Source organism: Pecten maximus, chromosome 10, assembly GCF_902652985.1.
Source record: "Pecten maximus chromosome 10, xPecMax1.1, whole genome shotgun sequence".
NCBI classification, from domain to species: Eukaryota; Metazoa; Mollusca; class Bivalvia; order Pectinida; family Pectinidae; genus Pecten; species Pecten maximus.
The window spans coordinates 32,068,163-32,084,968 of NC_047024.1; the positions used below are offsets into that span (position 1 = coordinate 32,068,163).

The 16,806-nt window shown below is 36.5% G+C and overlaps 3 protein-coding genes across 4 annotated transcripts in view; 1 reads left to right on the forward strand and 2 right to left on the reverse strand.

Moving 5' to 3' along the window:
• On the reverse strand, window positions 1-2,634 carry LOC117335386. Its single transcript, XM_033895345.1, has 2 exons — window positions 2,417-2,634; window positions 1-540 (listed from the first exon to the last, which is right to left on the reverse strand). The coding sequence occupies exons 1-2, from the start codon at window positions 2,622-2,624 to the stop codon at window positions 80-82; spliced, it is 669 nt and encodes a 222-aa protein (XP_033751236.1). The 5' UTR covers window positions 2,625-2,634; the 3' UTR covers window positions 1-79.
• A 4,566-nt stretch (window positions 2,635-7,200) lies between these two features.
• On the reverse strand, window positions 7,201-15,995 carry LOC117335541 (low molecular weight phosphotyrosine protein phosphatase-like). 2 transcript variants are annotated; one of them, XM_033895612.1, is made up of 6 exons: window positions 15,852-15,967; window positions 15,095-15,168; window positions 14,548-14,664; window positions 12,868-12,929; window positions 12,231-12,330; window positions 7,201-8,530 (listed from the first exon to the last, which is right to left on the reverse strand). In XM_033895612.1, exons 1-6 carry the CDS (start codon window positions 15,901-15,903, stop codon window positions 8,438-8,440), a joined length of 498 nt encoding a protein of 165 aa, XP_033751503.1. In that variant the 5' UTR covers window positions 15,904-15,967; the 3' UTR covers window positions 7,201-8,437. The 2 variants fall into 2 exon arrangements, with proteins under 2 accessions (XP_033751503.1, XP_033751504.1); XM_033895613.1 differs by lacking the exon at window positions 14,548-14,664 and having other exon boundaries at window positions 15,852-15,995.
• Window positions 15,996-16,344: 349 nt separating this feature from the next.
• The window catches only part of LOC117335540 (FAD synthase-like), a 31,269-nt gene continuing 30,807 nt past the window's right edge, over window positions 16,345-16,806 (forward strand). Inside the window, exon 1 of the mRNA XM_033895611.1 lies at window positions 16,345-16,521. Coding sequence (XP_033751502.1) covers window positions 16,413-16,521 — 109 coding nt within the window. The 5' untranslated portion in view covers window positions 16,345-16,412. The remainder of the gene's footprint in view (window positions 16,522-16,806) is intronic.

Here is a 16,806-nt window from a genome sequence, read left to right on the forward strand (position 1 = left end):
TCCAAAAACATTTTGGTTATCATTAGCATGTTTTAATGATACAGCGATCGTTTGTTATGGTTTCCTGTTTGAATGAGGTCTAAACTTTCACTTTCCATGTCCCTGATGTCACCATTCCTGTTGTCATGCCTATATACCGAACATCTATCGGTGTATGGTCCCTCCATGACATCAAGGGTTGCCATACACCAACTTCAGACTGGTACCAAACGGTGAGAACTCCTATTGGCCAGGTAACAATGAACGACTTAAACGAATTACAGTCGGCTGGAGAAGTCTGTCTCGTGACGGAATTGTAACGGTTCTTCCCACGGCGAATGACTGACAATGTGTTTCCATACCCACCTATTAGAACTTCGTACATGGCACATACGCCGGAGTTTCTCGAAAGAAGCGCAACGTAGATGTCGCTACACGCTTTCACACTAAACGCAATGGATGTATGTTGTCCCAACTCGTAAAGGTAATCCGTCAGATGTGTGTAGTGATAGTTGGGTCCTGTCTGTTGGGTCGTCTCAAATTGTAGAACTTGTCTGCTCTCTGGAAATCGACATACCATATTTCATTGTTAAAGGAGAAAATGTGATAATTCCTTATCTAGGCCCACTAATACCTGGTATTTTATTTATTGCTGGATTGTAACCCATGCCAACCATATACTAAGAGGTTGCAATAAACAATTAATAACAATTAACTCCAATACTGGGCTTGGCTTTTGACTGATCACATCAATATATCCTGTTAGAGTTTTGAGTGAGAAAAATACTTTATATACTATCGGAAAAAAATATTCTCGATAGATCTTATTTTATATGATTCTTTGATGATGTGTTCATAGTGTGGATTCTCGATTATTTCATCATTACGGAACACATTTTAAAGATTTGTGTTGTCCTATCACAGACAGTGTTTACGGCGTGAAAACCGTTAAAACAAGGGTACCCTACGCCGTTTCCTGATCCAAATCAGTAACGTGTGAGTCCATCCCAGGCATCAGTCGCTGCTCTTACTCTCCTTAACACTGATCCCACCAAGATGTGTATTGCCTTTAGAGGGATATTATTCGACTCCAGAACAAGGGCCTGTGTGAGTTAAGTGACGTTATATGGGACGTTGACGCGCTTCCTAGCCTTCCTGTCTAGCTAGTCCAACAAATGCTCGATTGGGGACATATATATACTGTATGCATGGTGGCCAATCAAAAACTAGAAGGTTGTTGCGAGCCAAAAAGTCACGACAAACCCAAGCCACACGGGGTCTCACGTTGTCCTGCTGCAACGTAAGGTTACGTTTATGGATAAGAGAAAGACCGTGTGGTCTCAAGACCTGATCTCCATATCATATACTGCTGTAAGATTACCATGGATAACCACGAGAGGTGTTTCCATGCCTTGAAATATCCCTGTCCATACCATAACAGACCCTTTCCCTAATATGTCGCTTTCCGTTATGCAAGCCTCAGAATATCCCTCACCACGACGTCGATAGCGTAAAAGCGAGACTCTTTAGTGAACAATACCCCAATGGGCCAAACGAAACCGATTAGGTATATTTACAAACAGCCACTGCATTCGACATTGGTTTCGGCTCTGCGTAAGTGGCGGACCAACAAAGGGATGGCGTGGCCTTAAATGAAACTCCCGCACACGATTCTTAATGCGCGGGCGCCCGCTCCTAGGACGATCACTAAATCTCCCTGTAACTCTGAGTAGCCCAACTAAACGGGATATTTTAGTCTGATGTACACCATCTTTTACTCCGTTGCGGCATTTCGCTGTACAGTCACTTTAAAAAGAAATGTGTAACTGATCTGCACTATTCAAATGTTCGATTTGTAATGATATACCACCACATATGTTACTAGAGTACTCCCGATGCACGCTTTCTTTAAAAAAATCCGCATGCAGCGTTGAGCGACTGGATTTTAACTAAAGAACATTGGAACAGTGCACGGAGGTAGTTCATTGTAAAATGTAATTGAATTTAGATCACGTGACTAAAATTTATAAACCGGACGTTTTTTTGCAACAAAAAAACGAGATGACTTCCAGTACAGTGATCAAGACTTTTGACCACGATCACAAAATCAGCATTCTAACTGGTTTCAGACGTTTATGATATATATTGTTTCATCCAAATCCGACAGAAACGATTGAAAATAGAGTGGCGGCAATTTGGTTTGGTATAATAGTGATTTTTACACTTGGCCGATCTACGCTAATATTCTTTCCTTGTCCAATGAATGTTCACCGTAAACGTACATGTAACGTTTCAGTAATATTCAGCACTATCAGTAAAATGATGACAGAGTGACCACTTAATCATAGTTTTAGTAAGGGTTGACTTTATCATCTTTTATTTGATTGACAGTATAACGTGACAGTAAACAAATAACGTATTGTAATTCCAATCCTACCTTGATCTTGGTCACTGTTGAGGTTAAACGTCCAGGTGCTCGACGCCCACCATCCTGTAGTTACTCCAATGTATCTTACAGGTCTTGGGTCTGAATCCTTCCAACTCAGAATTTTCAACCACTTTCCAAGTCGACATTTTCTAACAAGAGATATCATCCCGCCCTCCCAATAAATCCGGAAAGCTCTAAATTCCGAGCAGTCAAGCATTCCGCCATTGCTTTTAATCATGGCGGCACCTCCTTTATATTTACGAACCACGGTCTCAGAGTTGTCCTGCCCGCTGATGACCACTTCGTATGGTGTATACATGTCCGTGGGACCGGACATCAACGCTACATGTGCTCCACTGCAGGTCTTGACCAAAAACTCGAAATACGTAGCGTTGCCAACAGAGTAGCCAAATGAACGAAGCCCTGTATAACTGTACCAACCATCGTCTGGTGTCTGCTCCTTCGGAAGCTTAATGGTAATCTGTTTAGCTAAAAGATAACCATAAATTATCTCAAACCAATTCTCGTTTTTCATCCAAGGTCCAATATCGTTATCTTTAATCACTTGATCTACTTGATTATATTTGACATTGAAATGAATGTTATAATGAATAATTCGTATACATCTTGCCGATTTCAATTATGCATTTCACGTATATATATATATTTATTGTTCTTAATCTTTACACACACAAATATATATATATATATATGGTCTAGTAATTGATAACGACGGTATGGTCGAATATAGACACCTGTACTAGATCCTAACAAACAGATGTTCGCTGGATGTGTATTACTAGAAATAGATAATTGGTCGTGTAGTACTAACAACAATACAGACAAGTAAATTGTCGAATTTTAGAGGCAATCTGCCCTTTTATCAAGACACAAGTAAATTACAAAAGATCACATACAGACAAATGAAAAATATCGTAAAGTTTGTATTAATGATCCCCTCGGTCGATAATTAATGCGCCGAAGACCTATATTGTGGTTAATTTGAAAACATCTTGGGTGTTTTACAGATGGTATACAATGTACATATGTAGTCAAAAAGGGGTTTAGAAATAATAGCGTAAGCTGAATCGATGTGGTGACAGTGCGTGCTATGTAGCAAATGTTTTGTTTTTGGTATCGTGACCCTAAAATAAGACTTTTCGACAAACCTTTTAATTGATTTTCAATGTTCAAATTACGTTTTTCTATATAAATAACTTTGAATTATCTAGATAATGATTCAATTTACATTAAAACAAGCTGTTTTAGTCAGGAATATGGGGTTTGCAACAATGGTTTGGGCGAGTTTTGTGGAACGCAATGAACAAACTGCGGAGATGGAAAAAAAACACACCAAAAATACAAAAAAAAACCCATTTGCTTCATAGCACGCGCTGTCAACACATCAATAGAAGCACTGACAAGTATTTAATCATTAGTAAGAATAAAATCACGACTAGAGGTTGACATTAATATGACACAAGTTAACAAATGACTTTCTCGGGAACAAAACACACCCTTTAAACAGTTAATGACTATATACGTTGATCGTAGCAACAACTAGCCGACGAATTTACAGATCAGATCTAAGAAGGACGAACACTTTTTCAAAATAACATCGACTTCTTTTACTTTCATACAGTAAATATTTTCATTTCTGCAATAAACTAAAATGAATATAACAGTAAATAATGCTTTTCAGTCAATTTCATTTGTATCTTTACGAGGTAAGACTTACCTGTAAAATCGTCAATTGGTCGTAATGAGCAGCTGATGGCAACGGTAACAGTGTAAAAGATGATAGATGAATATCCCATTGTTAACATGCCCTATAACGTCGAAGCCCAATGCTATCTATACATACATCTATCTTTTGTCTGTAGGTTTTGTAGACGGTGTGTATATTATAATTGTTTTTAAAGTACGGACAGATCATGCACTACTATTGTATTGTCTTCGTTCAGCAGGATTAACTTATGTTTCTTAAGCGTTGACTTCAACCATTAACTTGTCACATATCGACTATTACATATGCAATAGGGTTATTATTGTTACGAGGGTTCACATTCTACACTAATCAAGTATTCACACCATGTATAGTTTACGTGCTTTTGTTCCGTAATTACTCTAAATACGACCAGGCCCATTTTTGCCGATAAAGAATTACAAGTAAAGAAAATTAGGGAAAATAAGTGAAGTAAATTGTTTAATATGCAGTAATCAAATTTGTACTGTATAAAAAGGACAAATATACTTAATGTAACATATGCACCATGCATCTTGTTCTCGGGCTGTTTTCGGATCATTCCCGTTTTGTTACTTGTACAAACTAGTTTTTAAAACCATTTTTACGTTTACCTATCATATAAATTTTCCTATTTTTTTTTCAATTAAAAAAAACCCAAATAACTCCAATAATGATAAAAACGCATTGCATATTTCACGAGCCCTCTGTACCTATGCGTTTATGTAATATTATATTTATGTTTTTTTTATAAGGCTCTTGATAGATTCTGTATGTGTTTAATCTATCGCCGCGTGTTTTGCAAGTGATACCTATTCATTGTTTGATCCTGCAGTATTTGGAGGTATGAAATTGAGTAAAATCACTAATTTTATATCAATATTCAGATGTTAAAACTCAAAGATCAATGTGACTAATTTTATCAATGATATCTCCAATTCCAGGGTGAGTAACCGTGCTTATTTGAAGTGATAACAGAACTTTTTGATATTTTATCAATCTAAACATACATGTAGTGTGTTGATATTGCTTCCTGCTTAAGAAATATTTCATATCCGAATTCGGTAAATTGTATTCAAAATAAAATATTATACCTTAAATGTGCATACAGATGTATCAAGATCATATTGAATGGAAACTGAATATCTGAAGTATTACAAGCACGGAAGAAAGAATTTGGTTGCTTTATTAGCGTACAGGGGCTTTATCACAGTGGTTCTGAAATTTGTATTTGATGTAGGTCAAAGGTCACAATGTGGGTTAGAGTGACTGACTTTTGGTACACGACACACTGTCTCATTTAGGTGAACCCATGCCCCGAGTATAACGTGACAGTACTAGTGTTACTGCAGTAAGAATGTAAGAGATACAGTCCGGACATTTTTTCTTTGATGTAGGCCAAGAGTCACAGTGCAGGTCAGAGTGAAGGTCAGAGTGACCTACTTTAGTAAGCGACACACTACCTTATTTAGGTGAATACACGTCCTAATTATGAAGTGTCTATGCGGAAAAGTGTAGGAGATAAAGTTCGGACAAAATTATGTGCGAAAGGACAGAAATAGGACGGACACAACGCAAAACTATACCCACTTCTCTGGTTTCCATTTGGGGAGGGGACTAATCAAACTGCATCATGCAACTGTTTCGACCTTCTGGGATTCGCCAGAAATATCCGAAGGCCAAAAGTATTGACATCTAGTGTTACTATTTTTCTTCTCTTTTGTAGTAAACCATCCAAAACACAAAACGGTGACTATCCAATTTGACACTGGCATCATATATACCATATCGGTCGGACTTGGAACTCTGTCCTCACAATTACATCAAAACAGCTAACTGTATAGCAGTCTCGTCCAAGTATCATGCCAAGTCAACATGTGAATACGTCATGCGCGATGACGGACAGCAGCTGTATTTACAGTGATCCTTCAAATACCTAGAGGTCACTCCACTTGCGTTGTTACTGGCCTTCCATGGGAAAAACTGGTAAAACATACGGACTATTACATTCATTCATACTAGTATAGCGAGTTCAGCAAAATATGCAGACATGTCCTATGTGATGTTTTCCTTTCCAGATAACCGTTTATATAAGTGGGGACTGTCGTTCCTTTCCAGATAACCGTTTATATAAGTGGGGACTGTCGTTCCTTTCCAGATAACCGTTTATATAAGTGGGGACTGTCGTTCCTTTCCAGATAACCGTTTATATAAGTGGGGACTGTCGTTCCCTTCCAGATAACCGTTTATATAAGTGGGGACTGTCGTTCCTTTCCAGATAACCGTTTATATAAGTGGGGACTGTCGTTCCTTTCCAGATAACCGTTTATATAAGTGGGGACTGTCGTTCCTTTCTTTTATTGCAATTGTTAATTGACATTTTTCACGTATTTGTTAACCCTGATTTATATCTTTATAAGCCCCTTTCTAGGTTAAAGGTTTTGGAACCACGAACTTTGAATAGATCAGTTGAATTGACACAAAGGCTATACATAATCTATGAGGTTTACATCCAGGTAGGTTTTATCCTTGAATCACTATTTTCGAAAACACATTATTGCTTAATCTCCAAGAACCTTAATGTACAAAACTTAACTTCTTTTCCGTTCAATGTTTATTGTACATGTCAAAGATGCTCTGTTTCAAAAGGATTTTTCTCCTAATTGATCAAACTCACTGTTAAGTATATGAGAAAATAAAACATTATCCATATTTCACATTTATGTATAAGGTATTTTGTTGATATTTCTTCCAGTTGTTTTTTTTTAATTTAATTTTGCGTTAATGTGCTATAATTCATGCTGACTGATCCCTCTTTCAGGAAATTTAAAATTCAAGACTCGAGGATGACTACTACTAGTAAGATAAAACAATACAAGTTCTATTTTACAAGAAAGGTATATATACAAGAAAAACAAGTGTGTTTTTAGCGGCTCAACAAAACAACTCAACCAAACGTCAGTTCCTAAACGTCAGTTCCAAAACGCCAAGTGTGCATAACGACTCTGCAAAACTTCTCAACCAAATGTCAGTTCCAAAACGCAAAGTGCAAAACATATCAATACTGTCTTTATTTTCAAATGCATAACACATCCTAAAGAACTTGAAAGGTAAATATCAACAACCTAGAGGTTCTATGTGTGTATGGCGAACTACTGATGGACTTTAGTGTTGGTCATAACTGTTTTCGTAATAGGAAAGCTGAAGACCGAAGAAAAATAAAGGATTTAGCAGGAAACCGGTGTTATAATAAAAGACATCAAATGCATCCAATCGGAAAAATAGTATTCCCTTTATGTTCTTAATGTATATCTGACTAATATGATACCGTGTATTTGAATATGGATGTTTCCTTTGTTCACTGTACTTAGTCTATTACTACATTCTCTAATTACACGAGAGGACTTAACGCACATAACCACAACTTTATAAATCATCTCCCCGAGTTTCTACAACTACCTATATTAGAAACCAATCTAATTAAAATATAATAAAATAACAATATAAGATTTTAATTAGATTGATTAGAAACAAAATGAATATCACAAGAGGGAGCAGGAAAGCTGATAGGAGGAGCAAGAAGATAACACATGTAACGAATTATTAGTGATATAATATCCATTAATTCAATAGGGTATCTTACAGGAGTTTCCATATCCTATGAGATTAGATTCACAATAAAGACTAGAGTATATACATGTATTGACTTTATCAAGGCTTTAGCAAGATAAATATACAAAAGAGTGAAAATGGAAAAAAGGAAAGTTTTCATAAAACTTGTATGAAAAAGAAATGAATTCAATATTTTGTACTGCAATCGCAAATTTTCAGGACAGTTAAAGTTTCTTATACAGTACATGTTTTCATCTACATCACAAACTAATAAACTATTGACATTTTACACACTACAAGTTTTACCCTGGTTTTACAATGCAAGGTAAAGAAAAATGAATTTCTCTCAGGAATATCTTTATTTCACATCGATGCCGACCATCTACGTAACACATATAAAACTGTCCTTAACAATCATTTAACATGATTAAATATTAGATTTAAAATCATTTCAATATGAGGCAGAACACATGGTATGGTGACAGTAGAATATACTATTAAAAGATTGTTATGGCGGTACTGCCAATTGAGAAATACATTGCAATAACACTCCCTTCTGCATCTCATTTTTAAAGCTTACTTATGCATCTATCTTTCCACTACATCATAAGGGTAACGACGTTCAGGTTTATGTAGTAAAACAAGACGAACAAGTCTGTCAAAATATTCGGCTGTCAAGGTGCCTCGGTTTGAATTCTCTTGAGATATGCTTCACAGCATCTCACGACGTGATCAAACACCTCCTCAAAATCCTCGATCCTTGAACCCTGTGAAAGATAAAAGAGCTTCAGAAATAAAACGAAATCCTTGCTTTTACTTGACTAATACATCAGTTAGACGAATACCATAGGCTATAGTTATCTGTTGACATCAAGGGTATATAAAGGGGATGACTCTGGAAACCTGATCAGTGTATCAATGGGGTGACTCTGGAAACCTGATCAGTGTATCAATGGGGTGAACCCGGAAACCTGATCAGTGTATCAATGGGGTGACTCTGGAGACAGGATCAGTGTATCAATGGGGTGACTCTGGAAACATGATCAGTGTATCAATGGGGTGACTCTGGAAACATGATCAGTGTACCAATGGGGTGACTCTGGAAACATGATCAGTGTATCAATGGGGTGACTCTGGAAACATGATCAGTGTATCAATGGGGTGACTCTGGAAACCTGATCAGTGTATCAATGGGGTGACTCTGGAAACATGATCAGTGTACCAATGGGGTGACTCTGGAAACATGATCAGTGTATCAATGGGGTGACTCTGGAAACATGATCAGTGTACCAATGGGGTGACTCTGGAAACCTGATCAGTGTATCAATGGGGTGACTCTGGAAACCTGATCAGTGTATCAATGGGATGACTCTGGAAACATGATCAGTGTATCAATGGGGTGACTCTGGAAACCTGATCAGTGTATCAATGGGATGACTCTGGAAACCTGATCAGTGTATCAATGGGGTGACTCTGGAAACATGATCAGAGTATCAATGGGATGACTCTGGAAACCTGATCAGTGTATCAATGGGATGACTCTGGAAACCTGATCAGTGTATCAATGGGGTGACTCTGGAAACCTGATCAGTGTATCAATGGGGTGACTCTGGAGACATGATCAGTGTATCAATGGGGTGACCCTGGAAACCTGATCAGTGTATCAATAGGGGTGACTCTGGAGACAGGATCAGTGTATCAATGGGGTGACTCTGGAAACCTGATCAGTGTATCAATAGGGTGACTCTGGAGGCAGGATCAGTGTATCAATGGGGTGATTCTGGAAACCTGATCAGTGTATCAATGGGGTGACTCTGGAAACCTGATCAGTGTATCAATGGGGTGACTCTGGAAACAGGATCAGTGTATCAATGGGGTGACTCTGGACACAAAATGGATGTATAAATAGGATGACTCTGTACACTAAATGGTTGAATAAATGGGATGACTCCAGCGACAAGGTGGGTTATAAAGGGGATGACTCTAGAGAGACAAGATGGGTTATAAAGGGGATAACTCTAGAGAGACAAGGTGGGTTATAAAGGGGATGACTCTAAAGAGACAAGGTGGGTTATAAAGGGGATGACTCTAGAGAGACAAGATGGGTTATAAAGGGGATGACTCTAGAGAGACAATGTAGTTGTATAAAGGGGATGACTCTAGAGAGACAATGTGGGTTATAAAGGGGATGACTCTAGAGAGACAAGATGGTTGTATAAAGGGGATGATTCTAGAGAGACAAGGTGGGTTATAAAGGGGATGACTCTAGAGAGACAATGTGGGTTATAAAGGGGATGACTCTAGAGAGACAAGATGGGTTATAAAGGGGATGACTCTAAGAGAGACAAGATGGGTTATAAAGGGGATGACTCTAGATAGACAATGTGGGTTATAAAGGGGATGACTCTAGAGAGACAAGGTGGGTTATAAAGGGGACGACTCTAGAGAGACAAGATTGGTTATAAAGGGGATGACTCTAGAGAGACAAGATGGTTGTATAAAGGGGATGATTCTAGAGAGACAAGGTGGGTTATAAAGGGGATGACTCTAGAGAGACAATGTGGGTTATAAAGGGGATGACTCTAGAGAGACAAGATGGGTTATAAAGGGGATGACTCTAGAGAGACAAGATGGTTGTATAAAGGGGATGATTCTAGAGAGACAAGGTGGGTTATAAAGGGGATGACTCTAGAGAGACAATGTGGGTTATAAAGGGGATGACTCTAGAGAGACAAGATTGGTTATAAAGGGGATGACTCTAAGAGAGACAAGATGGGTTATAAAGGGGATGACTCTAGATAGACAATGTGGGTTATAAAGGGGATGACTCTAGAGAGACAAGGTGGGTTATAAAGGGGATGACTCTAAGAGAGACAAGATGGGTTATAAAGGGGATGACTCTAAGAGAGACAAGATGGGTTATAAAGGGGATGACTCTAGATAGACAAGGTGGGTTATAAAGGGGACGACTCTAGAGAGACAAGATGGTTGTATAAAGGGGATGACTCTTGAGAGACAAGATGGGTGTACAAGAGCTGTTGTAGAACAGCATAGCTCATCTCGCAAATGTTTGTAAGTAAATAATTAAAATATATTAATTGGTATGGTTTCGCAAATTGCATTAATAATATTTATAATTGGTTACTTGATCAGATTGTGTTTTGTGTATTCATGCAATTTTCAAAACCATACCAATTTATATATATGTGTAAATTATTTATTGACAAACATTCAGGAGCTATGCTGTTGTAGATTGAATAAATACATTAAATACAATTGCTTTTGGACCCATTTCTTCAATTTTTTGATAAAATATTATCCTAATGAGAGTTGTCTCCCTTGAAAAATGTGGGCCGGTATAAATGGTCTAATGTGAGCATTTTCACATTGTTTGTTTTTCAGTTTCACTCCAAGAAGGGATAGTGTAACTCCAGAGGGACTCTTTTACCAAATATCAGCACCCTAAAGTGTTGTGTTAATAGCTTTCAACACTTGCACAAAAATTTTTAAAAATCTGTTGTTTTCCTTTAAAAAAATCTTTCAGTTTAACTCTTGCAAGGGATAGTTTAACCCCCACAGGGAACCTAATACCATGTATTACTATGCCTTTCAACACTCGCAACATAAACTTAACATTTTAAAAACCAAAGTGTGTATAAATAGGACGATTGTAGAGGCAAGTTGATCGCATAAATGGGATTACTATAAAGACAAGGTGGGTGTATAAATGGGATGACTGTAGAATCACGGTGACTGTATATATTAGATGACTCTAAAAACAAGATGGCTGTGTTAATGAGATGACTCTGGAGACAGGGGGTGTGTATAAATGAGATGACTCTGGAGACAGGGGGTGTGTATAAATGAGATGACTCTGGAGACAGGGAGTGTGTATAAATGAGATGACTCTGGAGACAAAGTGGGTATGTAAACTGGATGACTTTAGAGACAAGGTTTTTGCAGAAGTGAGATGACTGGAAATAGGATGGGTGTATAAATGGGATGACTTTGGAGACAAAGTTGGTGTATAAATGGGATGACTGGAGACAGGATAAGAATATAAATGGGATGACTTTGGAGACAAAGTTGGTGTATAAATGAGATGACTGGAGACAGGATAAGAATATAAATGGGATGACTTTGGAGACAAAGTTGGTGTATAAATGAGATGACTGGAGACAGGATAAGAATATAAATGGGATGACTCTTGAGACAAGGTGGCTGTGTACATGAGAGTATTCTGAAGACTTAGTGGAGGTATAAATTGACTCAGAAAACATGTTGACTGCATAAATGATTTTGAAGGTGAGCTAAAAACAAACACAATATCATAATTCTCTTCTCATACTATTGTAACGTTACAGAGAGACTACTTTATCAATGAAAAATAAATTATCACTTTTTCAAATATCCCTTTTTAAGATGTGCTTTTCCCTAGGTCATCTTAGCTAATTGCAGGTTACTTACATAATAAGGGTCTTCAATAATGAGTTTGCATTCAGGGTCATATGTCCCGAGCATTTCCAGTACAGCCTTGCTTCCTTTAGGTTGAATGTCTTTAAGGTCCCTATCAATGACACACAAAATCTGAAATAAGCGTTGTTATATGACCTAAAAATATCCCACCCCCTTTATACTTAATAAGTGTTGCATCCTTTATCAGAATTGATGGACATTATTGAATACAAAAGTCCTGAAGAGGGAACAATATATACATCTATTAGACAATCTCTACAGCCAGTGGCATAGCTACCATTTATGCTTGCATGTCAAAGCATCCACAATTTTTTCTGAAATAAAATAAGTAAAGAAAAGACCAGAGAGAGAGAGAGAAACAGAGTCTATAAAGCATCCCTATTATACATTGTACAGTATATACTGTATATTAATGTACATGGTATTGAAAACCTGTCTAATGTATTCACAAAATGTATTATTCACAGGCTTTGTATTGTCAACTCCAGTCTGTCCATGAAAATATATTGTAATGAGAAAACAAAGGGAAAATATACAAATGTTGAATGATGGTGGAGACTAGCATTTTGGTTAAAATAAAATGACTAAAATATATAGATAAATCCCCTGAAGTGTTTAAATATCTTACTTTATATTTTGTTTATCCATTCCAAAGATAACATCAAAATTGTAGAAGTCTTCTACATTAATCTGAAATTGAGAAGAAAGATATAGTTAGTCAAAAGGATGGCTTAAGATAACAAAATCAGTCAAAGGGAGAAAACTCCAAATTGCTTTTGACATAATGAGGACTAGCTGCTTGCTTATTAATGACAAATTTCCTATGAATAGGTGTGATGTCCAAAGATGTACAAAATTACTTAAAAAAACAAAACAACAACAACAACAACAAATGCTTTAACTTTATTATAGTGAAACTGAAATGTAAATCTTCTTGAAAACATTACTTTATTTATTACCCAATTCCAATTTACACAATTTCAAGGCCTCATAAATCTTCAAAAAACAATAATCAAAGTTTGAGCTCTCTGATAATTCTCTTAAGCTCCCAAATTGTGTGACACATTGCTGGATTAAAACCTTGCTAAAAAATGTCAACATTATATGCTGATACAGACGTCGGGGGAATTATTAGCTTACTGTTCTTTAGTAGACAAGCTTATTAAAAACATCTGATCAGTCCATTCAGGAATGTTTTTAATAAATGTATTTCTGAACACCTGGTTGTTTTAATTTTATATAATTTATGTACATCTAAGTAGGGAATGAGAAAGCATTGCCAAACCATTATATCAAAACATGTTTACATTTTAAAGGGACATCACAAAAGAAAAGGCGTTATTATCTTTATTGAATGTACATGTTTTATACACTTCCAGTACATGTCTATGTCTATGCTATCATATTTGTATGATTAAGTCTGTAAACCCCTCTCAAATTTAGCACATATAACATCATATACTTGTTTTGAAAATGAGGCAGTCATTTATAATTTGTAAATGGGTTGAACAGTGCACATAATGCCATAGGTGTCAACCATCCCAGATTACGCGGGAAGTACCAGGAAAATCATTAAAATTTCACCTAAATCCCGATTTGGTACATTCCCGAATAGGGTTAAATTTATCCCGGATTTGAGCAGTCATCCCTCATAAAACCCCAGAAATCTCAGACACTTCGACCCTGAACTGATTATGTAAACAAAACACCCCCACCACCTGTGTAGCTGCCCTGGCCTGGGGCTTGGTGAGAGAGGGGAGTTAAATGCATGCATAGGCACAATATGTAAACGCCTTTCTTAAACATTGGATTTGGTTAAAGCTGTGGTAATGTTATTTGATAACATGAAGTCAATTCAGAACTATGAAAAAGTAAAAATTCAATCCCATCATTGTACTTGAATATATTTGTACACAACAGGCAGAGCTAGCCATAGATTGAACGTACATATGTTTGCCTTGTCTGCAAATGCATGTTACCGGCAATGCAGCAGAACCATCCAGAATGCTGTTTACAAGTGTGTGGTGTGGTGTGTGGCGTGGTGTGGTGTGTGGTGTGGTGTGGTGTGGTGTGTGGTGTGGTGTGGTGTGTGGTGTGGTGTGTGGTATCCCCTGTTTTGGTGACAGCAGGGGATAAAAAAATAACAGATTGTTTTACTGTGATGTCACTTTCAAATAAATGATTGTGATAGTTTAAATCAATTTAAGTATAAATAACAATTTCATATTATTACTATAGTATAAATAAATATCTTCATTATTACCAATACTGACTGTTTAATATAAAATCATATTGTTTAATGCTTTACCTGTCGAACAACATGCTGGTAGTTTTCGATTCCTTTCTTCTTCAAAGTTTTCATGGTCCGTTTATCTGGGGGTCCCCCTACATGCCAGTCCCCAATGGCAGCGCTATCAACATTCCACTGGGGGAATATCAGGTAGGAACATTAAATTTAAACAAACTGTTTTCATTTTATAAAGGGTATTCTTGTTTAACATATCCCTTATCGTTTGAAACCAATGAATTCTGCATCAAGAAAATATGATCTCATGGCGTTTGTCAGTTGCCTTTTAACATGTAATTCCTAATATGTCATGTAAAGTAACTTGAATATATGCACTCCAGGTAGATCTGGCATCTTACATAGGTAAGTAAACTCTGATTGTACATTCATGTACTTCTGGTGCAGAAAAAAATTAACTTGAATTTACCATAGTCAAACTTTTTGTACTGCAGGTAAAATATCCTTAAACTGTATTCATAGACCAAGTTATCTCTGATTACCTATGGTGTGCACAATGTATGACACATGACTATTTCTGACTTTCAAATACCTGTATTGTATGTTTTACCTGATCGCGTTGTCCTTTCTTTTTAATTATATCCAAAAACACAGCTTCAGTGATTGGAGAACGGCAAATGTTTCCTGCAAAAAAGTCATGCCGACATTTAAAAGTCAACAGATTCTGGTTTTTTTTATCGACATGCCTTTTGATTTCTATTAATAAATTATCTGCTGTCATCAAATTTACACAAATACTTCATTATCTTGTATGTGTCTCACAGATTCTTATTTCATTCATTAATATGAAAATGTATTGATCTTTAAAATTCATGCATGAGAATGACAAAATAAAATTTTCAAACTCCAGAAACTAAAAGATTTTTAACATGCTTATATAAACTGTATCTTGAGATAAATTATTTTGTTGGCCTTAGTTTTAAAAAGAGGAATGGTAAGATAAAGTATAGCTCAAGTAGATCTCAAGTAACGTTTTACTGAATATTTACATGTTCATTGTGCGTACTACATTGTACATGTATAATACAGTACGTTAATATTGTGTACAGGCACCTGTATCTCATACTCAGATGTCATTCAATATCAATATTGGAAATGCAATATGTACATTCTTCTTCTTTAGTTTATGGGGTTCCATCATCGTTGATGCTTATGCCCTCAGGGGTCCTAGTGGCGGACGGAGACGTGAAAGGGAGGGGGTTATATTCCTCACAAATATAGGAAATATTAACAAATACAAGCATATGGCATACTGTTATCTCATATTGAATATCATATGTTTGACATTACAAACAAAAAGATCTTACCAAGGCAAATAAACAAAACCGACTTTTTAGATCCAGATTCTGCACCTGCCATGTTTTAGAAAAGGCAAAACGGTGTTGGTGGAAATTAAGTACCTAAAATTAATTAATCTAATTTAGACGTGGGCATATTTGTTTTTTGTGATTCATTCATTTAAACATCATTTGTGACAAAGAAAGATGTAATTCAGTAATGTATGAAAAACATACTTCACGCCATCTTAAATTTTAAAAGGGCATAAGTGTTTACACTCGAAAACGAAAGTGAAAGTAGGTCAAAAATAACTGAACAGAAACAAAACGTCACGATGTTTCAAAATTTAATCTGATTTAGTCGGATATGAAATTGTAAATATTCATCTACAAATCTGTCTGCAATACGTGAACCGACTCTATTGTCCACAAGAAAGTACAGACCCATTTTATGTTATAAACTTTAAATATGTTTTGTTGGCTACACAAATTCACACGACACCGTTTAGCAGGAAGTGCAATAACGATAACTCTAGGTGCAAGAACGGGCGTATAAGTATTATAGCCGATATGTGACTGAATAATATCTAAATGCATTCTCTTCGGTCTCTAAGAAGAATAATCAACATTTTTCATCACATCAACCCGATACCCAAGTCCCTCATGGCATCGTCATCTGAATGTTCAGCCGGAATCATAGGTATAAAAATAAATAACAATTAATCTCGAAGTACGAGCCTTGTATTACACAACACAGTTACATAAGGTTAGGGTACATGCTAATGTATCGCTGTTAGTTATATAAATTGATACTATATATACAAAACTGACGTAAAAAACATTTTCGGGTAGAAATGCAAAACCGATACCTGAAGCTTGCTTGAGATGCTAATGACTATGGCAAGCCGTTTGGGTTTTTACCTATTGAAATGAAGATATCTCTATTTAAAATGAAGATATCTCTATTTAATTAGAGATATCTGTA

What these genes read in the sequence shown, in the direction of transcription:
- LOC117335386 (XM_033895345.1), bottom strand. Translation starts at nt 2,624, where the DNA reads ATGCTTGACTGCTCGGAATTTAGAGCTTTCCGGATTTATTGGGAGGGC. An exon ending in CAACAGTGACCAAGATCAAG is followed by an intron (nt 541 to 2,416) that starts GTAGGATTGGAA and finishes GTCGATTTCCAG; the next exon opens with AGAGCAGACAAGTTCTACAA.
- LOC117335541 (XM_033895612.1), bottom strand. Translation starts at nt 15,903, where the DNA reads ATGGCAGGTGCAGAATCTGGATCTAAAAAGTCGGTTTTGTTTATTTGC. An exon ending in GGTTTTGTTTATTTGCCTTG is followed by an intron (nt 15,169 to 15,851) that starts GTAAGATCTTTT and finishes ACTTTTTTGCAG; the next exon opens with GAAACATTTGCCGTTCTCCA. An exon ending in AGAAAGGACAACGCGATCAG is followed by an intron (nt 14,665 to 15,094) that starts GTAAAACATACA and finishes ATATTCCCCCAG; the next exon opens with TGGAATGTTGATAGCGCTGC.